We start from the raw sequence: 23,267 nt of genomic DNA, 5'->3' as shown, positions 1-23,267 counted from the left end.
GTTTGTTTAACCACGTGTGGAAAATAAACTTGAACTTGAACTTGAACTTTAAAGAAACAAGACAACTGTTCATTTTATTCAGGAATACTATAGAACATTGACCGGGTCCAATATTACTAAACAACTCAATTCTCGCTCAAGTCGAAACAACTGAATACGTAGTTATATACATCGACAACAAACTAACATGGAAAACACACGCAAATCATATCAGCAAACTTATATTGAGAAATACAGGTGTCATCGGCAAACTTAACATTTCATTCCTAGCCATATCTTGCTTACTTTGTACTTTACTTGCGTGAGGTTCCAAATCCCTCAACAATCAACATTTTCTTATAGAAACAAGGGAAACGCTCTCGGCGGTCTCGCCTGCATGACGCAATTCAATATGATGAAAATTTGAAGTTGAACATTATTTATAGGCAGGGTGGCCCATTAGAAGACCCCAAAAAATGAAATCCTCTAAATATAATCACATTTTGAAGTGAATATTGACTAAGAATCATCAGAAGAATTATTTACTATTAAATGTACCACGATCGGTAACTTGAATGAAATATGAACAAATTAATTATTATTAAAAAAATTCTCATATTAAGTTGTGAAAACATAATCCAAGTCTACTGACCTTTGACCTTGTGACCTGGAATTTGTGTCATATGATATGTGATACTTGATAACCCTTGGGTACAAGTTTCATGAAATTTGAACATTCAATTTTGAAAATATGCTAAAAATTCAAAATCTTGATGTTGATGCCACCACAAAGTCTAAGTTTGTTGACCTAAAATGACATTGACCTTAACTTTGTGACCTGAAATTCTACTCCCATGATTGGGGATACTTCATAACTCTATAGTCCAAGTTCCATTGACTAAGAACTTATATTTTCAAAATTATATCAAAAATTCAAAAACTTAACCTTAGTAAGTTTTTGATGTTTTGACGCCGAGAGAATTACTGAGCTGTTATCTTTTTGGATCTAGAAAAGGCTTTCGATCAAATACGTTTGGATTTTCATTATACAAATTTAGACAAATTTAATTTTGGTAGTATATTTATTAGATATATAAAAAATCTTTACAAAAATGTTCAAAGTTGTATTGTTAATAATTGGCAATCATCTTTTGTTTCTCTGCAAAGAGGTCTTCGGCAAGGATGCCTAGTGTCTGTTCTATTGTTTTTAGTTGTCATCGAAATATTAGCAATGGAGATTAGATCAGATGAAGCTATTCAAGGTGTTCAATTACCAGGATTAAGAGATATGCCTGCTACTCAAGAGAAAATTAGCTTATTAGCAGAAGATACAACAATTTTCGTTGCAAACGAGATTTCTTTTAAAAATGCCATGCATAAAATAATTGTTTTTGGTTGTGTAGCAGGACTTACTTTAAATGTATCAAAATCAACCGGTTTTCATTTTGGTGAATTTAATGTAGAACAATAAAAGGAAATCACATAGTATAATCGGTTTGTAAAAAACACTCGGGGTTTATTTTCGTAAGAACATGATAAGGAAAAGGTAGAACATATTGAAAACCAATTTAAACAGTGGAAATGTAGAAAGTTGACATACTTTGGTAAAATAACTGTATTGAAATCACTTGTATTGTCAAATATTGATTGTATAAATGAACAAATTGAAAAACTCATTTACAATTTTGTATGGGATGGTTTAGATAGGGTAAAGAGAAAAACTATAATCGGGTTAACTGATAAAGGAGGTTTGAATATGCCAGATTTTGTTTTGCTAAGTTTTGCTTTAAAAGTAAATTGGCTCTTTAAGTTAATGGATAATAAAGATCATAATTTTAGATGGAAGATTCTTCCATATTACTATTTAAATTATCTTGGGCCTAACTTTTTAGTGCTCAAGATGAGTTTCTTAAAAAACGAATATTTAACAGTTCTAAAAGAAATACCTTCATTTTCCGCATGGCAAAAATGTCAATGTTTAAAATAAATCATGTAATGAGGTCAATAATATTAGAATGCAGCTGTTAAGGGAAAACACATATATAAAAGAGAATAAAATTATGTTTATGGTGGAAACACTGGCTAAAATCTAGAATATTATTTATTGTGGACATCGTAGACGCCAAAGGGGTTGTAGATGTAAATCGGGCAAAAGAATTACTTTGTATTAAAAATAACAATTTATGTGTGGTTAAATTACTTTGGAAGTGTATACCTCGTGACTGGAAAAGAAAATTAGAATGTGAAACTGTTTTTGGTTCATATAAAAATACACGTCTTCATTTTTTAGAATTGACACCAAAAATATGTCATAATATATCAGTTACAAAAACAAAAATGTCACACATTATATATAAGGTATTAGTTGATAAAACCTTTATAAATCCAAATATTCAAATCTATTGGGAATTTGTTTTTGGAAAAAAATGATCTTTGGCAAATATATGGAAAATGAATTTGACATACGTTAAGGAAAAACGAATAAAACAGTTTAATTTCAAACTACTCTATAAATTATTAGCATGTGAAGCATATCCATATCGTTTCAAAAGATCTGATCATGATTATTTTTTTAAGTGCAAATGCACAGAAAATTATTATCATTTATTTTATGACTGTGAGTACTCAAAAATAATTTTGGAACGAGGTTTTAATTTTTCTCAGAAAGACAGAAGTATTATTTGATAATGAAAAAATGAATATAGTGATATAATTGTAGGCACGCAATGTGATTATATACATTCAAAATATGTAGTTTTTAAAAATTAATTAATTAATTTAGCTTCTTATGTTTTATATACGCAAAAAAGAAAAGGTAATTTTAGAAAAATATTCGACATTTATTTAAAGGAAATATTATGGAGGGCAAATGTTGAACAGGATCATCTCTGGACAAAAATTTTGACTATGTTAAACAAAAAAGTATAATACATTTTGTGATATAAGTATAATTCATGTGTTTTCCTTTGTAATCGAGATAATTTTGTGTCTCCTATGTACGTATTATTATTCAGTTAATAAACGATGGGGGGAAAGGGAAAAGAAATAGCGCCTTCTCAAGTTCTGAAAACGGCTTCGTCTCTGTGGCCGTAGCTCCATTGTGCCTGGCCGTATTCCCTTACCCTTTTATATAATTTAGATACCGGGTACTTCAAGATAAGCCCTTGGCGAGATTTCATGTGCGTGATTGAGCAAAGAATAACAGATTCTCTGGCTTGGTTTTCAGTTCATAATAATCTTTTTTTTTAATGGAAAATTCTCTAGCTCTTTTAAAAAGTGGAATGAATAAAAAGGCTTTTAAGAGAGAGAGAGAGCAGAAATTCATGAAACAGGATGTTTTTTCGAAAGGAAAAATAAAAATGGGGACAAGAAAAAAAATATCATTATGACATTTTTTTTAAAGATCGAGCTTACTAAGGCGGGAGAAAAGATAAATCAATGAATAAAAGATCTGTTCATTATGTGGTTTTTCACCTCACCTAGCTGTTGAGTTATGTGGAGCGAATACAAAAGATAATTTGCTCTAAGAGATAGAACAGGACATCTGGCGAGATGTGCGTGATTGAACAGAGAATAAAAGATTCTCTGGCTTGGTTTTCAGTCAATAATAATCTTTTTAAAAAGGGGGAACTTTTTAGCTTTATCAAAAGGCTTTTAAAAGAGAAACCAGAAACTAATGAAACAGGAATTTTTCTAAAGGAAAAATGAAAGTAGGGGACAAGAAAATATTATTATCACATATATTTTTTTTTAAAGATCGAGCTAGTTAGGCAGGAGAAAAGATAAATCAATGAATAAAAGATCTGTTGATTACGAGGTTTTTTCACCTCACCTCGCTGTTGAGTTATGTGGAGCGAATACAAAATCAAGTTTGCTCTAAAAGATAGAGCAGGACATGTGCGTGATTGAACAGAGAACATAAGATTCTCTGGCTTGGTTTTCAGTCACTAATAATCTTTTTAAAAAGGGGGAAATTCTTTAGCTCTATCAAAAAGTGGAATGAATAAAAAGGCTTTTAAAAGAGAGAGAGCAGGAATTTGTGAAACAGGATGTTTTTTCGAAAGGAAAAATAAAAATGGGGACAAGAAAAAAATATCATTATGACATTTTTTTTTAAAGATCTAGCTTACTAAGGCAGGAGAAAAGATAAATCAATGAATAAAAGATCTGTTCATTATGTGGTTTTTCACCTCACCTAGCTGTTGAGTTATGTGGAGCGAATACAAAAGATAATTTGCTCTAAGAGATAGAACAGGACATCTGGCGAGATGTGCGTGATTGAACAGAGAATAAAAGATTCTCTGGCTTGGTTTTCAGTCAATAATAATCTTTTTAAAAAGGGGGAACTTTTTAGCTTTATCAAAAGGCTTTTAAAAGAGAAACCAGAAACTAATGAAACAGGAATTTTTCTAAAGGAAAAATGAAAGTAGGGGACAAGAAAATATTATTATCACATATATTTTTTTTTAAAGATCGAGCTAGTTAGGCAGGAGAAAAGATAAATCAATGAATAAAAGATCTGTTGATTACGAGGTTTTTTCACCTCACCTCGCTGTTGAGTTATGTGGAGCGAATACAAAATCAAGTTTGCTCTAAAAGATAGAGCAGGACATGTGCGTGATTGAACAGAGAACATAAGATTCTCTGGCTTGGTTTTCAGTCACTAATAATCTTTTTAAAAAGGGGAAATTCTTTAGCTCTATCAAAAAGTGGAATGAATAAAAAGGCTTTTAAAAGAGAGAGAGCAGGAATTTGTGAAACAGGATGTTTTTTCGAAAGGAAAAATAAAAATGGGGACAAGAAAAAAATATCATTATGACATTTTTTTTTAAAGATCTAGCTTACTAAGGCAGGAGAAAAGATAAATCAATGAATAAAAGATCTGTTCATTATGTGGTTTTTCACCTCACCTAGCTGTTGAGTTATGTGGAGCGAATACAAAAGATAATTTGCTCTAAGAGATAGAACAGGATATGTGGCGAGATGTGCGTGATTGAACAGAGAATAAAAGATTCTCTGGCTTGGTTTTCAGTCAATAATAATCTTTTTAAAAAGGGGAAACTTTTTAGCTTTATCAAAAGGCTTTTAAAAGAGAAACCAGGAACTAATGAAACTGGAATTTTTCCAAAGGAAAAATAAAAGTAGGGGACAAGAAAACATTATTATTATATTTTTTTTTTTAAAGATCGAGCTAGCTAGGCAGGAGAAAAGATAAATCAATGAATAAAAGATCGGTTCATGATGAGGTTTTTGACCTCACCTCGCTGTTGAGTTCTTAGGAGCGAGTATATTGTATACAGTGCGTATAAAAAAGGTGTATCCAACTTTGGTAGCTTCTAATTAAACATTACTAACCTGTGTGACCTTGAAGCATATTGTATCGTAAAGTCTAATGATACCATTTCCATAATTGTGCTGCCAAGGATAAACTAGCAGTCGGCTTTTCTGTCGAAATCTTATTGTACAAAGTTTGGGCTGAAGCAATGAATGTGGGCCAAAAGCCATTATGTTTGCGTTATCTCATTAAAAAAAAAGGTGTTAAAGGCCCACTGCACTACTTGTAGTTACTTGCGCCCTCTATATAACAAACCGTGCCTAATCGGTGACCATTGGTCCCCCATGATCCTCTTTTTCTTATGTTAACTGAGAGCTGAGTTGATGAGATAACCACCTGTCCAGTGACCTTGCAGGGCAGTCTAATCCCTCCTGTAAACTATGGCAGATACGCTTTAATATCAACTCAAACTCAAGGAAATGCATATTACAAGAAACATTTATGATATTCTTTTTGTAATGATGATTACAATCGACAGTCTTCCCTCTTTTGGACAAGAGTTCCATATGAACCCCCCCCCCCCCCCCTCCTAAAATTGAAAGAAAAAATAGATTTGACTCAGAGTGATATACCTGATAACAAATAATATATAAAACATGGAAATTAGGGTTAGAGTTAGGGTTAGGCTAAAAAATATCGACTCCGAAATAAGGCTCGAAACAGCGCCTCCTAGTGACCTACAAAATATAATCTAATCTACCTATAATTCAGTTACAAACCCCATCACCGTCCACGCTTCGTTACAGGTACATTGTGAGCGACACCGTCTGCAGTCCAATAGGATCATGTCGAGGATAAAGTCACGAGAGCTTCCAACAAAAAGTGAAATTCATAATCCTGTTTCTATTCTATGTTTCTAATTCTAATTCTCATCTTATCTTTATGTTCTCATTTTCATTCTCATGTTCTCATTCTCATGTTTAAATCACAGGAATACTTATTACTAATTGTTGAGACGACAAGTTAGGGACACAATCAGAGATAAAAAGAAATTTTGATTTCGTTTTTATTTAGCGGGAGGTACAAATTAATCTCTTTTCAAATAACAATGTGAAATATATGAAATATATACAGATATATGTATAGAGAATATATGTGCCAAAGATCTACTTTCTGGTGTGAAAGGTATAAATTGCCGGGATTCGGTGGAACCTGAGATGTAAAAAGAAGTGGCAAATTTGCATAATTTATGCTAATTAGTTATTTATAGCATCAAATTTGTGTGACCATTACCTTTCCTGGTATATAACAATTTCCATTCATATATAGTTTTGGAGGGTTATCTTTCAAACTTTATTAGGAAACAAATCAAATATCAGAACACTACCTGTTCCCTCTAACCCCCACCCCTTCCTAAATCAGTGGTCCGACCATAGACCTACTGAGGCTTCAGCGGCACTCGCTCCGGGATCATTGGATAAGGGTTATGCAAGGTTCAGGGTTAGGTGTTCGATCTACTAATGTTGTGATTTCATTCTCTCTCTCTCTCTCTCCCTCCCCTCCCCCTCCCCCTCTCTCTCTCTCTCTCTACCCCCCCCCCCCCCCCCCCCTCCTCTTGCAGTTTGAAGCATGGATGACGATGATCCAAGCTCTGATGAGTCCAGCAAGGGACGGACATCCCGCTACTCGGACGATAGCCTCCGTACCGAGGGAGACACACCTGCACCATCTGAACCTGGCTCATTGCTAAAGGTAACAAGCACGTTCGGAAAGACTTCAACAGAATTGACGTAAGGCAATTTCAATAGTCCAGCGCATCCCCTGTTGAAATGGGCGATCGATACAATGACATATTCCGTAATTAAATCCAGAGGGGCGAATTCAACATTTTGTAAAGAAGAGACACAACATTCCTGAGATACAAAATTCCAGCAGTCCTACATGTATGTCATCAAATTTCATTGTACATCTCCTTTTGCAGTTGGTGAGGTCTAGACGTCCTGACGTAGATAACGCAAGGAACCGTCTCAGTGATCTGACACCAGTTGGCGTCACTGAGGAGCTCAATGCCAAAGATAGCAGAGGCAACAGTGCCATCCACTATGCATGTATCAAGGGCCTGGTTCCATGGCTTGAACTTATCATAGAACAAGGTGGAGGTAAGTAGCCTCACTTCCATCGCAAACGTCTCATGATATATAGATATAGATATATACACATGTACATAATTTACATTCTTTGGGGAAGCGGGAAAGAGGCTCTTGTCTTTTCCGAAGGTTCGTTTGTCAATACCAAAGATCATAGAACATTGCGGAGATAAGTATGGTCACTCCGATGGTAAAAGTTTTCACTTGATAAATTGCGGTGGGGGAAGAGCGTGGTTCTCGTTTTTCGAAAGGTTCGTCCCGAAATTCCGAAACATTATTTGCAATGCCAGGTGGTTCATAATTTTGAAAATGGATTAGGGTTCAACATTCCAAAGAATCCTACAAGTATGAAAAGGAATACATCACAAGATTGGACCCAAACCATGTTAAAGTGACTCGGTAACATTGTTGAAGGTTGGAGAAAAAAAAAGCTAACTTTTTGTATGAAATGTTATTTTTTATATTCCTTCTTCTGTACTTAGCTTCTAACAGGAAAAAAATCCTGAACAAAGTTCTCACACCATTTGAGATATTTATGGTTTTCTTTGAAGGTGTCACTGTGCAATACCCTCTAACAGTCATTAAGAATAACTTCTCCCAACCTTTTTTTAACTTTCCTAACCGTTTTTCCTTGAAAATAAGACATAAAAATAGGTTATACAAAATATTTCAACACTTAAATGTCTGGAATGGTATATACAGCCAATTCATTGCTTTGTGGCGATTTACATTCACCTAAAATGTAATTAAATTGTAATAATATAGTTGGCAGAATTAAGGAATCGATCAGATCAGTTTTCCCTAATTTGTATCGTTAATAATGGTCAGTTTTCACTCAAACTTTCAGATTATCTTTAATTGTACATCTAGCATTGAAGTCACTTCCTTAGCACCATTTACTCTCTTCTGAAAAATGTTACTAAGTCCCTTTAATAGTCCTGTATATATCCATCTCTGTGTGCAGTGCATGATGATTTTCTGCAAGATGTTGTCAATTTCTTTCTCAAACCTTACATTATACATTAACATCATTATACGCCCTCAGTAAAGGAAATCTTTCGCAATTGTCCGATTGCTTCCAGATAGTTTCTTTCACATTGTAATATCATGACCTAGGCCCTGTATTATGTACATAGTTGCGATTGATGTCAATCGTAAATAAGTTACGATTAATAGCAAGTGTTCATAAGACGCTCCCCAGTATTCCACTTTATCTTTTATGATAGATGTTGATGTGAAGGGAGCAGGCGGTAGAAGGCCAATACATCTTGTAGTCAGGGACGAGGCAAGTAGTGAAACCCAGGTGAGTTTAAGGCCCGCCCCCCCCCCCCCCTCCACACTCAGAGGTCGGAATGACCGCATGCGTGTTGCCAAAATGTCCGGTAAAGGGGTACTTTTCGTGCGACAAAGTCCGGCCCGAGAATTGTAAAAAAAAGGGGTGTATTTGACTTTTCACCCGGAGATTTCTTTAAAAAGGGTTTTTTTTTTTTTTTCTCATCTCTTTGGACTCCTGAGAAATTATTCCGAATTTAGGGGGGTACATTCAGCATTTTTCCTGATTTAGGGGGGTCTCCAAGGCAGGAAAAGCCCGCGAAGTGCCCGCGAAAGGGGGGTTCGGAAATATTGGCAATCCTCAGATAGGGGGTGCTTTCAAAAAGAGGGAACGAGCATATGCGTACCCTAAATAACATTGAGTGGGGGGGCCGGGGTTTAAGGGCAAGTAATACTACTACTACTAATAATGATAATAAAAAAATTATATAGCGCAGCTTTTATACAAAATATGTTCAGCTGCGCTGGTTCAGAGCTCCTTTTGATATCTGGTATTTGATCATTTACTGGCTCATAATTATGTCACCCGAAGATTTGAGCCAAAGCCTAAACAAAAAAGTGTCATTTTTATTGATATTTGGTTATATCCAAGCTCTAGTATATAACGAGATAGGACAGTATGTCAGACGTGAAATGTCTTATTTCCAAGAACCATGATGACAGGCGCAGGTGAAGTCAAACTGATCGAACTTTTAGCATCTAAGACACTTTTTTAACGGTTTCCCTTGGGATTCACCCCCTCACATCTTGGGGGAAATGTGAAATGTGAAGTGTTTGCCCCCTACAACCCTGAAACATTGGGATTCATCCCTCCATTCCCGGAAAAAAACTTGAAGTGTAAAATGTATTTTAATTCTCAGGCACAGGATCAAGCTCTTGGCATCGAAGGGGCCACTATAAATGGTTTCCCCCGGATCCCTCACACAATCTTCAATTCAATTCAATTCGATTCATTTATTTTTCATCATTCAATTGTTCATTTTTACAATGATGATACATGTTTTCATATTCACATATTAATGTATTAATGTACATATAGATCAATTTGCACAATACAATACATTACACAAATAAACATAAAATTGAAAGGGAAGGAGGGCCGACTAAAAAGCAGAGCTTGTAAGGCGTAGGCCGCCCTGAAAAAGTAATTATTATGAATTACTATTTTATGAGACAAAAACACAACAACAATAACAATAACTGATTCAGTAATACAAAAATCATTTTTAAACGCAAAACGATGATAAAAAAGAAACAATCAAAGTTACACGAACATCAAAGTTGCATAAAGTCACACTACAAATTATATTTGATTGGGGAATGCAATAGCCTTTGAACAAATCAATCGAAAGAGTTACTTGTCAATTGCTTACCGAGGGGTATTCGCCCCTAGCTCCCAATATTGGAGGGAAAAAAAATTGAAAAGTAAACTGAGCGAACTATTGGAAGTATTTGTCAATGGTTTTACCCGCCCCTCCCAACCTTCAAAAAAGAAATTGACGGAAATTTAAATTTCGTTCTCTCATTAACAGGCACAGGACAAAGTCAAAATGATCGAGCTCTTGGCATCGAAAGGTGTTCTTGTTAATGAAAAGGACGATTTAGGCCAAACACCTCTCCAGTTGGCTTGTAATCATTCTGAATCGAGAGGACAAAAGATGGTGATCCAAGCTCTCCTGTCGCTTTCAGATATTAAAGTTGACGTATGTATCAAGATTGATATGTCACCTAAGCCTAATTTCGGCGGTTTTGTTTCATTTTTTTCTTTCTTATTTGTTTTGTTTTGTTTGTTCTTGATTTTTAGTTTTAGTTTTGTTTTTATTGTCGTGTTTATCAATGGCATGGAATGTGAGGTAAAATTATCTACGCGCAATAAATTCAAATTAAAGCTTATCAACACTAGTGTGGCTAGGAGGGATTAGACCACACAGCGAGGTCACTGACAGGTGGCTATCTCATCAACTCAGCTCTCAAATAACATAAGAAATAGAGGATCATGGGGGGCCAACAGGCACCGATTGGGAAGTTTTCTATATAAAGGGAGCAAGTAGCTACAAGTAGGACGGTGCGGCTTTAATTTTGAAGGGAAGGGTTTGAAATATTCTCTTGAGGTATACCTAATGTTGTGTACTTCCTTTCAGAAATTTTTCCATGGTGATAAACTGATCAATTCCTTCCCGACAAGACGAAACATTATGCACTCACCTTTTCTTACGCATTGAAATATTCACATGTATATAATTCATAGAGACGAGTCGAGCAGTACAATCCACGATCTCTAGCAAATGTTATGGGGGTGCAGAAGATTCTTGAAATGGTCTGTAGATGTAGGTGTCTGCACGCTAGTAATAATAGAGGTGCTGTGCTGTAGTAGTTAAGACGAGGCGTTGCGGTCTAGTAAATAAGCCACCAGCCGGTGAACCAAAAAGTACGGGGTTCGAATCCCTGCCATACAGCACTAACGGTCTTTGACCAGAAACTAATCTACATTTACTTAAAGGTAAAGACCAGTATTGAAAACACCCCAATCTAAAAAAAAATGAAATGGAAGCTCATATTACCAATCATGTGAAGGAATATGTTTTAACTAATACATGATGATACAAATTTTGCCGGGAAACCGCCTAATAATTGATATATTTGGTAAATTAGTTTATCTATTGTTATGTGAGAGATAAACGCACGTGTCGCGCACGTGTGCGTAGTCCCATATACATATTTCTGTGTACAGTGCTTGTAACCTTACGAAGACCTGGTTCAATTTTCTTATCATTTTGATTTTCTTATCATTTTGATGATTCCAGAACCTTGCAGTACACACCAATACTTATATGCTAGATGATCAACCTTTCCACAACGTTTCTTTCACAATGCAATCGCATGACCAGAACTGGTCTTAAAGGGGCATGTTCCCCGTATTCCAGAGGGCGTTCAAAATACGTACCCGCTGGCGGACGGTGCTAGCTGCCTATTGACATCAACAGAATACGGCTCTTACGCAGATGGCATGTTCCGAATGCCCGGACAATGCCGATTATATCGCATACATGTGCCGAAGTAATACCAATCGCATTTCGGCTCTAAGATTCGGCTGCTGTTTCCGCCCACTTTCGTGACGTCGCGATCGGCAGCAATCAGCTGTCTTGGCGAAGGCAGGCCAGGACGCGCGTACTTTGATTGACAGCTGTATGCAAATTAGAAGTCGACCTTCGGAACCAAGATGGCGATGACTAGAGCAGCGATAACTACACTGGCGGGAACATGCCCCTTTAAGTAAATGAGTATTGATAAGACATTATTACTTGAAGCTTCAGCGCCTTTATTAGGTTAATATAATTCAAAGCTCTTGAGAAGCGCTCAGAGGCATTGATAAATATTTGATATGCGCTGTATAGAATTATCATTATTATTAGTAATAGTAGGAGTAGTATAATCATATTGACTATTATCATAATTATTAATAATATGTTTTTTATTATTATTATTGTCATTATTATTATTATCATGATCATCATCATTATTAATACAATGATTATTAATTATTACCATAACCACCATTTGTTCATTTCACCACTGGTTAATTTCACAGGAACCTGTTAAGGTCGGCGGAGTTAACTCAACGCTTCTCAACATTGCATGCCATAATAATCATTTTGAAACGGCTCTACTTCTCGTCGACCACGGAGCCAATCCTCTCACAGAAGATGGGTCCAAGAACACCCCGCTCTTCATCATCCTCACCGAAAAAAATGTGAAGTTTGCCCTACGGTTCCTTACAACATGCGAGAAAAAGGGGTGCGACATGCGTGATGTAAGGGGACTTATTCGCACAATCCCTGTGATTAGGGGTGGATCTACGATTTTGAAAGAAAGGGGTCCTTAACCTAGACACTACACGTGACATACCAAAAAATAAGATGATAAAAGTACACCACCCTTCTCTTCATCATTTTTACAAAAATGTATATCAAGTATACCTTTAGCTACCTAACAACGTGCAAGAGAAATGGCTTCGACGTCATCTATTTCCACTTCTTCTTTTTCTTCTTAATATTGTTATTATTAGTAGTAGTAGTAGTGATATTATTATTATTATTGTATACTTTTTCCTTACACGCAGATCCTGTCGGTGAAGAACGTGTACGGAAAAACAGCACTCCATCATGCCATCAAGATAGGAAACGAGCCCCTTATCAAATACTGCTTGCCTTTTTGTAAGTATAACTTCCAATCACATATTCAAACACATTAATACAAAAATTAATGATTGGTATCAATATTCTATAACAGTCATTTATTAATATCATACCCTTGTTCAACCAGTGTAGTCTTAGCAATATGAGTTTGAGTTTGAGTTTGAGTTTATTAGTTTCACATTTCACATGCAGATAAAATACACATATTGCTCCGATTGTCTCATTTTCGCTCGCGTGAACATTGCCAGCACAAACCACTGACCTCTACCTTCTACACGGATCATCGCCCATTCCCATTCACTATACGTTACGTACTGAAAGGCTGTATTGTCTGACCGTTCATGAATATTCATGTTTTTGCTAAACTCGGCAAAATATTTGCTTTTTACTAAATGGAAAAATTACGGTGGGGGGTTGGATGAAATGGACATAATGAAATAGGCAGAAGTGATCTATGATAATTCATGCTTTTTATGTTTCGTGTGCTCGACCTATAATCTTCAAATCGCTTGGTAAACTGAGTCCAAAGTTAGACTTGTTTCACATGTGTATTATAGGCAATGACGAGCTTGCAACCTATTTTGAAAAATTACGGTGGGTGAACTTTCAAAAGTCAATGAGACATGAGGGCTCCAATGAAAGAGCTAGTGATAACGTACGTCGGGGTGGATGTGCTTTTCGTTTAAACAAAAATGAATTTTTAACGATTTAAAAAAAAAAACGTCCATAGGCTAACATGTTAGGCTGCTGACTCTGATCATGCTCTGACGATAGGGGGCGTTGTGAAATGAGACTAAACGGAGCCAAACGGAGCCACATCATTTTTATTTCTAGAAAAGAAGGAACTTTGCCATCTGTACAGAAAACAGTACATATGCTTAAAAATTACAGAGACGAGGAATACAAAATAGCCTTCAAAAAGGGGAAACTGGGGATGCACTTACAGAAATGGGAACAAATCGATGCATTTTTACTTTAATGGATGTGGGTATTATTATTATTAGTAGTATTATTAATTCTCTTTCGTGTACAGGTGGACAAACCGGAACAGGTTGCATGCAGTGTGTGTGTCGGCGTGAAGGGGGTAGGAGATGGGTGGGCTAGGGGAGGGGGGTGAAGAGTTTGTGTGGTGTGAGTTGAGGGAACATGTTGCATGCAGTGTGTGTTTGTGTTTGTATGTGTGTTTATGTGTGTGAAAGTGGGTGTGGTGTGGGTGGGCTAGAGGGGGGGGGGGGTGTGAGAGTGTTGTGATAGGATGGTAATATGTAACTTTAAACCTTCCTCTACTGTTATTTTGATTATACACTGTTACATGCAAGACTTTTTTTTTTCCCTTTTTTTTTCCTCTATGTTCATTGATTGATGTAACTTATGAAATGTCTTGTATCAAAAATCTTGTTTTATATTGCTTATCTTGATAATTTCTTGTTATGTGAATTTTTTGTTATGTGAAATTATGAGGAAGGAAATAAAATATCATTTAAAACAAAAAATATGGATAACAAAATATACGTAAAAGACATATTGTTTCATAAAAATGTTTATAGTAATCGACAAATTAATCAGACTACAAAATTACATATCATCCAATTTGTTCGACAACTATTAAAGGGATCGTTTAACAATTTAAAATCTGAGATACACGGTCCTACATGTTACCAGTGTCTGTGATATGGTGTAATATTGAAGCCCTAACAAAAATCGCGCTTCAAAATGATCAAGAAGTGCATCAAAAAAGTAAAAATCTTTGAGTGACCGGTTTTACCATACTCGTTTTCCCCCAATAGACTGTAGTGTTATGAAAACCGTTCCGCGAATGGTTTTCAAAATGTGTAATTCCAATCCAAGATTCAAGATCATTAATATCTTGATAATCAGACAGGCGATCGGCTTGTAAAAGTCATGGAGTTCCTGACTGACCTAAAGTTTTATAATTATCATTGCAGCATGAGCTAAATCAAGGATTATTTCTAAAGGATCTTAAGGCCCGGTCCCACTGCACTTACGGATGCAAAGAGGATGTAAAACGTAAACAAATCTTGCCATCCGTTGGAAAAAAGCTATGCATCCGTTGTGTACTCATTGCATACGTGTTTCATACGCTCTATCCATCGAGCATCCGTCCACTGTGATTTCATCCGCGCAAGAAGTTTTGAGCTGCACAAAACTTTTAGAACGGATGAACTTTCGCCGTGTACGATGTAAATCCGCGACAAATACGAGCAACAAACGTTCTATGTCCGTTATTACGTCCGCTGTATCCTCTCTGCATCCTCTGGGCATCCTCGCAACTCACATCCGCTGCAGCTGAAAACGGAAAGAGGGAGGAAAGATAAGGTACATGGAACGTCTATACATCGTTAGTAGCACGGAAATAGAAAGGATGTAAGCGTATGCATCTCGTATATAAAGTATTCAAAGCTGTCATCCACTTCCATCCGCTTTCATCCGCTAGGCTTCAGATGAACATCCGTTTAACATCCCCGCTACTTACTACCCACGTCCGTTATTTTCCGTTTTGTTTTCGCAAATTTTCGCAAAGTTTGTCCATTTCTGGAGCGGATGAAAACGGATGAAGCCACCCTCGAAATTTTGCTCGTCCGCTGTGTCCTTTATGCATACGTTTTGTGTCCATCGGCCAGTGGGACCGGGCCATAAGACAAAGTTACCGGATCCCTTTAAACCCAGACAAGAACATAACAAACTGTGAAGTGTACAGGAACCTATAGAAAAGCAGAGCTTGTACGGAATAGGTTCCTAGGAGACTTGAAAAAATGACAGGGGCAGAAAATGTTTACTTTAGAGAGACGTACATATTAAAAGTAAGATGGCAGTAATTTGACAAATAGTTTTTTTACGGGTGCAATAAAATAAACTACAGAAAAAAAAGTAAATACACTAAAACGAAGAGGAGTAACGAGCCAATAAGTAGCAGAGTGTGCACCTATTTCCACCACATGTTTGCACCACCTGGACGTTTATGTAACCGAACTCTAGAAGTCACGAATTATTCATTCCTTTCCTGATAAAATTCACTTATGTCACAGAAGCAAAAGAATGCCTTAAATTGCAAATGAATTGATAAAAACGGTACACGTTATAAGGAAAAGGAACATTATACATAATGTGTCTAATCTTCATTATTATTGTATGCATTCAACAAATGTAACTTTGAGGTTATATTTAAATTGATGAATAGAAGAAGGGTGAAATAAATCAGGATGAAGATATTTCCAGAAAGTAATGCTCTTCTTTACACACTAAGAAAAAATGTGCAAGTATGCACCTTTAGGAGTGCAAACCGATGCAACACTGGCAGCATCTTTATGGGTTCAATCCTGCACCCTTTAAGAGGGTGCCAGGTTGCACCTTTTATGAGACATGTTAGTACCCTTAATGGTTCAATCCTGCTCCAGTAGGGGTGCAAATTGATGCAATAGCAGCGCCTTTAGGGGTTCAATCCTGCACCCATCATCGAGGAATACTTGTGAAATTTGCTCGTACACAAATACATATTAAACATGCATGATGTTTCTTGGTTAGTAATCATATAATCAATATATCTATTGCTAAACCGTGAATGTAATTGTAACATGATCAGACAAAATAATCTATTGGTTAATGATTGCCGAAGGAAAATACAAATAACAAAATTGATGTGCATTGTCATAATTTGCCTAACAAATCACGATAAATGTATTTTTATGTGAACACGTGGAAGGTAATCATGAATATGCATTCAATATGCACATTTTTATTTTGCACCCTTTTTTGGTCGATATGGTTCATTTTTGTGGGAAGGGTGCAAAATCTTATATTGCACCCTTTTTTTAACCCCTTTTCCTTCAATAGGGTTCATTTTTATGTAAAGGGTGCACACTCTTATTTTGCACCCTTTTTTGCACCCTTTTTTCTTAGAGTGTAGGACCCCCCCCCCCCCCCCCCCCCCCCCCGATTCAGCAACAATTGCTCCTCGACAATTACCTACCGAATTCCTAACTTCAACCTGGACATAACTCTATTCCTATCTCTAACCCTAACCCCAACTTAAACCATAATGACGAAAGAAAGCCTGGAGCGAACATCGGGTCACCTTTGGTATGTTTTTGATTACTTCTAGTGGCTCCTGACGATGAAGTAGATGGACTAGAAGACCATGACTATCTTCTAGGCTTCAGGGCCAGGCACGATGCCAATGTGATGCATACAGTATGTATGAAAGGACACCTGGACTTGGCGATAATGATCCTCAAACTATGCCCCAAACTCCTGTACGAAAAGACTAATAAGGGATTGACGCCTCTTCACTATGCATGCAGTGAGAACTATCCAAAGCTGGTGGAAAAGATCTGCTCCGTGATGAAAAGGTAACTTTGAAGGGGTTACATGACAGTTATTCGAAGGTTCATTGATTCCATATATTTGTTTAATTCTGAAGGTCATTAACTACAAAGGTTCATGGTCTGGAGGTTCTCTTTTTTCTGTCCTTTTCCAATCTCTTTCCATCCCTCTATCTACCTCTTTCCGTCATCTGTCCATTTCTCCCTCTTTCCTTTTTGTTCTGTATCACCAGATGGTGATTAAAAGACTTTACAAGGCGTGAAGCATTTGCTTATCTTGGAGCTCCACCTGAAAAACAGTTTCGCATTATGCTTTTAATGTCAGTAAACTGAATAAATAGTATGTACTATATAATATGACTTTCAACAAAATTGTTCACAGGAAACTTAAGTAGCTTTATCCATCACCCACAGAAACGTGCAAACACTATTTCCTGATTTGATATGGGATATAGAAATATGGTATTGAAATTTCCTGTTGGATAGTTTTTGTAAGTCTATGCAACAAAATCATTTTATTTCTAATCAGAACTGAATAAATGAACAAAATTGAATGAAGTGAAAAGATGAATCATCGTCATTCTTGGTTGGGTTAGCTGCTTTTAGCATTTTTTCTGAATTAATTTCGAATTGGATGAGTCAAAAGAAAAATATTCGTGTTTTTTATTTAGTCATGCTAGAGAACTTCTAGGTGATCATGATGTAGACGTACATGTAGATGGAAGCCCCTCACTCGGACTGCTCAAATTCACAGCCTTGAGAGGGTCGAGTGATTGTCTGGTTGTTCTCCTGAGGCACGTGAAGGATCCACCCACTATACTGGAACTCCTAGAGTGGATCTCGGTCGAGAAGAACCTTTCCAAAGTCCTTAAGGTTTGTGTCTATTTTCCTTCAAAATGTTGCTTAAATAGGAACAGGGTATCGTTTCATGAAACTGTTTTAGGTACAAGTTCTCCGACATCCCATAGGAGCGCGTGTATAAGAATTCTCTGTTTTAATGGGATGTCGCAGAACTTGTGCTCGGACGGTGAAACGATGCCGTGTAGACAGTTTAGATCACACAGTTTGAGGTTCAAGTCCTGTCGCGGCACTTATGTCTTTTGTTTGGAAGGACATTAATCTACATTCGCCACTCTCCTCCTAGGTATTGTTACTGGGGGCTAGTATTCTACGAATGGTTTTTAGCTGGTCTATTAAGCTAAGGGTAAAATAGTACTTTGTAGGTGCTTGAGGCGGTTCTAAGACAATTACCCCCTGGAAAATCACCCCCGGAAAATTACCCCTCGGAGAACTACCCCCCGAGGATAATTACCCCCCGCCGGAAAATTACCCTCCAAGGACAACTACCCCCCGAGGACAATTAACCCCCCCCCCCCCCCAGGACAATTACGCCCCGAGTACAACTACCCCCCGAGGACAATTACCTCCCGAGGACAGTTACTCCCGAGGACAACTAACCCTAGGACAACTACCCCTCCCCCGAGGACAACTACCCCCGCAAAAGACGATCTGACACATTGAGAGATGGCTACGAGCTCATAAGATCCCATGCATGAACCCATATTCGTTTAAATACTATAGCACGTTATCTTCCTCACTCCTACACATTTTCCTTTAATTATGATTTATGCAACGCCAATGCGGCGGTTACTGATTTCCACGAAGGATGTAAGTTTTAGGTAATTGTCCAGCGCTTCTCAAAATGCATAGAAATACATTTCTCTGGAGCAGCGTTATTTCAACCTTGTTAGTCACAGTACCCTCTTAAGAAATGAAAAGTTTCTCCCAAATCGCAAAGTCTTCAGAGACTATTAATTTTGCATGACTCTGGCACTCGTCAAGTGCTATGTACACACGTATGGGCACATTTAGGAGTTCAAGGTAAAGACCAGTAATGGTCATGCGATTGCATTGTGAAAGAAACGTTGTGGAATCGATCAGAAAAGGTTGATCATCTAGCATCTAGCATCCGCAAGGTTCTGGAATCATCAAAATGATAAGAAATTTGGCCCATTCTTCGTAAAGTTACAAGCACTATACACAGAAAGATGTATATGGGACTACCCTATATCTCTCACAGTCCATGAGAGAAACAAATTTACCAAATATATGAATTAGTAGGCGGTTTCCCGGCAAATTTTTGGTCATCATGTATTAGTCAAAACATATTCTTTCACATGATTGGTAATGAGAGCTTCCATTTCAATTTTTGAAATTGGGGCGTTTCCAATACTGGTCTTTACCTTTAAAAAGGGAGAAGATATTTTCAAACCGGTACAAAAATTAGTTTGTCATCAACACACTAGAAACGATTTAAAGTACTGTATGCGGGCACCTTGCCGCCGAATGTACATGAATAAAAAGTGCTATATTCGGTCATGATCTTGATTCACGAATATGAGGATATTCGGGCCTCTCGTTGCCCTTATTTATCATGCTTTTGAATGTAATGAGTGTGGTAACAAAGTAATCTCGACATAAAAGATTTAATATATATTCGGGCGCCTTGCTGTCAAAATATTGTCAGCGAGCAAGGAAGTAAGAAATTCTATTATTTATTTAATTTAATTTTCTCATGTAATTACATACCGTTTCTAATATTTGTTTTTCACAAAATAAACGTTTTCCAAATGTAACCAACATTCTTCTGCGGCACCCCGGTTGAAAAACGCTGCGCTGGAGTTACAAAATCAAATGAGATGAATTACCAGAGAGCAAATATTTATTTTCTCTTTTTTTCTATGTCAAAATAATTTACCGTACAAGAAAACATATTATACTTCAGCATGGCAACATAAATATATAGATAACGTGAAGAAAACCTTAATTTTGGATCATGGATGAGGGCTCGTTATACAAACAAAGGCAAATACACGATCAGCTGATTAAAAAAGTTAAAGAGGAAGCATGAATGAAGTCTTACATATTAATTTCTTTGAGGTGCCATTGTTGGTGAGAGAGGCTGTAACGCGTACTCATCTGCGCGCAATATATTGTTAAATTTCTAAGAATTGTAATTTCTGTTCTTAATTTCTTAATGACAAAACTACGGGGGAATTGGTCAACTTCAACCCCCCCCCCCCCCCCCCACATCGAATTGAATAATTCAAAAGTCTGAAATGAACTTCAAAAATAACAAAGAAAATGGAGTTTCATGAAATGTTCTGTAAATGGCAATTTTGAAGAAGCTCGCATTATTTGTCACAGTGTTACATTTGTTTGACTTTGTACATAAATGCGTTTGATCTTTTGTCTCCCTTATCATTTTTAGGAGTTCCTGTACGAATTTGACAATATCGATGATGACGAAATACAGCGAATCACACTACGTTGTGCAGAAGAGGGAAAAACAGAGTAAGATTCATGGGGAGAAAAATGTTGAAACCACCAATATCGTATTCAGAACATGGCCTCAGGGTGGGCAAAAAATCCACAGGCTCCTGTGATTTAAACCATGGACCTACGGATAGCACATTTTGAGTGCCCTCGTTTGCATCCCGATGGGTTTTTTTTTTTTTTTTTTTTTTTTTTAATCATTTATTTTCCACAATAATAAAAGTACAAAGATGTACATTACATATAACAGATATATACATGTATATACAATAACAACAACAAATACCAAAACAAAATGTGAACATTTACAGTAACATTGACAAAGAGCATAAGTGATTGATTAAAGTGTAATGATATAGAACATGTTATTATTGCGGAGGGAGCCAACTGGAAGACAGGAAAATAGTCTTAAGTGCGTTGGCACCCATCATGATCAATTAAATATAATCTTAATACATTAAATAACAATTGAATAATTGCGTTAAACAAAAAAAAAGCAAAGTAAATTTGTATATAAAGAAAGAAAGGACGGGTTAAGAAGCTCTACTAACGTTGTAGTTGATTACGGTATGAATTTATCAAGTGTTTTTTTAGTTTGCGTTTGAAAGATTGGAGTGACACTGAGTTTTTTATTTCATTTGGTAAAGAACTCCACAGTTTTGGGCCGGTAAAAAATAAAGTAGATTTTGCATAGGATGTACGTATTTTGGGGAAATGAAAATCATTACAAGACCGAGTTTGATAAGAGTGAATACTTGCATTTATAGGAAATAGATCAGTAATATAACGAGGGAATAAGCGATTTTTACATTTATACATGAACATACCAGTTTGTAGCTGACAAATATCGGATAGGCTTAATACATTGAGCTTATGAAATAGCGGAGCAGAATGAGAGTTATACGAGGATTTTGATATCAGGCGAATGGCTTTTTTTTGTAGTTTAAAGACTCTATCAGAATATGACTTAGGACAGCCACCCCAATTTATATTACAGTATGATATGTGGGGTAGGAAAAGGGTATTGTAAATAGTAAGAAGAATTTTTTCGGGTAATAAATTGCGCAGGCGATATAGGATACCAACAACTTGAGAAATTTTAGAACAAACATCTCCTAAATGATATTTCCAAGACATGGATTCATCTATATGAACACCTAAAAATTTGGTATGATTTGTATGTAATAGTTGGGATTTGTCCATATGGATTCTTATATCATCAATATTATAATTCATATTGCTAAAAACCATATAGTTAGTTTTAGACATATTTATAATTAACTTATTACATTTTAACCACTGATATACATTTTGTAATTCTTTATTAAACGTGGTATTAATAAGGGGAATATCTTTATGGGTAAAAAAAATACTTGTATCGTCGGCAAACTGTATAAAACTTAGGACATTTGATGAACACTGAATATCATTTATGTAAATTAGAAATAATAATGGGCCGAGGATAGAACCCTGTGGAACCCCGCAAACAACATTGAGCATATTTGAGTCTGTAGAATTAATTGTAACATATTGTTTTCTATTGCTAAGATAATTTTCAATCCATTTATGGGGAACACCTCGTATGCCAATATGATATAATTTGTGCATTAAAATATTATGGTCTATTGTATCAAATGCTTTTGACATATCTAAAAATACACCGACTGTTGTTTTTTTAATTTCAATGGAATTTGTAATATCTTGAGTGAATTTTGTAATTGCTAATGATGTTGACAGACCCTCTCTAAATCCATATTGAGTGCTATTTAATAAGTTGTTGGAAGATAAAAAATTGGAAATTCTACTGAAAACACATTTTTCGATTATTTTTGAGAAAACAGTAAGTACAGAAATTGGTCTATAATTCGGGTTGTCATCAACATGACTTATTTTGTGGGGGTAAAAGGGGCAAGGCTTTTGAAATGTGTCTTTACTTCTTTCATTTCTGTGTGCAATCGATCACTTATTCCCTTTTAGCTAATAATATGACTAAGTTGGCTGCATTTTTTTTTATCTTCTTGGTCAGAAATCTGTCAAGAGGAATTGTTAAAAGCACACCTAGAATGTAGGCCTACCTATATGTTCATATTTTCATAATTATCACTACATCTCATTTTTACTTTATTCTTACTTGTGATCAACTGACATGAATTTACATGTTCCTGCAAAGTCTTGTATCTCTTGTCTCTTGTATAGGAGTCTTGAACAGTTCTTCGCTTGGTGCAAGGATGCTTCCCAATTCGAAGACGAACAAAATAACAATGTAATGCACCTGATTGCACAGGGAGGTCATCTGGATACTGCTGAAGCTATGCTGAAAAAGGACGGTGTTGAGTTCACAAAGTGGGGAAGGTTTGTTCAGGTGGTGTCTTGTAAGTGCGGTGGTCTAGTTGATTAGTACATGGACTTTGGAGCATAGGGTTCGAATCCCTGTCCCAGTATCCTCGGTAATTTGGATACGGCTAAAACTATGCTCAAGTAAGACAATATTGAGTTAAAAGGGGAGTATCTTTGGTCTAAAAGTGTCTTGGAAGTGTGGAGGTCTAGGTGGATAAGTCTATGTAACACACGGTTTGAGGTTCGAATCCCTGCCATGACACTTAATGGCGGTCATTTTGGATACGGATTCAGACAAATAGGGGCTTGACTATTTAACCCTAAA

At 36.4% G+C, this 23,267-nt stretch overlaps 1 protein-coding gene across 1 annotated transcript; it reads left to right on the top strand.

Moving 5' to 3' along the window:
• The first annotated feature begins 6,883 nt into the window (after positions 1-6,883).
• Positions 6,884-23,003, top strand: LOC105441492 (serine/threonine-protein phosphatase 6 regulatory ankyrin repeat subunit B-like). Its single transcript, XM_030997336.1, has 10 exons — positions 6,884-7,006; positions 7,236-7,413; positions 8,628-8,704; positions 10,266-10,436; positions 12,323-12,544; positions 12,854-12,947; positions 17,050-17,296; positions 17,941-18,142; positions 20,541-20,623; positions 22,802-23,003. The coding sequence occupies exons 1-10, from the start codon at positions 6,884-6,886 to the stop codon at positions 23,001-23,003; spliced, it is 1,599 nt and encodes a 532-aa protein (XP_030853196.1).
• Positions 23,004-23,267: the final 264 nt, after the last annotated feature.

The sequence above is a fragment of the Strongylocentrotus purpuratus genome, unplaced genomic scaffold (genome assembly GCF_000002235.5).
Source record: "Strongylocentrotus purpuratus isolate Spur 01 unplaced genomic scaffold, Spur_5.0 spur5_scaffold_4, whole genome shotgun sequence".
NCBI lineage: Eukaryota > Metazoa > Echinodermata > Echinoidea > Camarodonta > Strongylocentrotidae > Strongylocentrotus > Strongylocentrotus purpuratus.
The sequence above is the reverse complement of the archived record's forward strand: the minus strand, read 5'-3'. Positions and strand labels throughout refer to the sequence as shown.

What these genes read in the sequence shown, in the direction of transcription:
- LOC105441492 (XM_030997336.1), top strand. Translation starts at nt 6,884, where the DNA reads ATGGATGACGATGATCCAAGCTCTGATGAGTCCAGCAAGGGACGGACA. An exon ending in CAAATACTGCTTGCCTTTTT is followed by an intron (nt 12,948 to 17,049) that starts GTAAGTATAACT and finishes GATTACTTCTAG; the next exon opens with TGGCTCCTGACGATGAAGTA. An exon ending in ATCTGCTCCGTGATGAAAAG is followed by an intron (nt 17,297 to 17,940) that starts GTAACTTTGAAG and finishes TTTTTTATTTAG; the next exon opens with TCATGCTAGAGAACTTCTAG.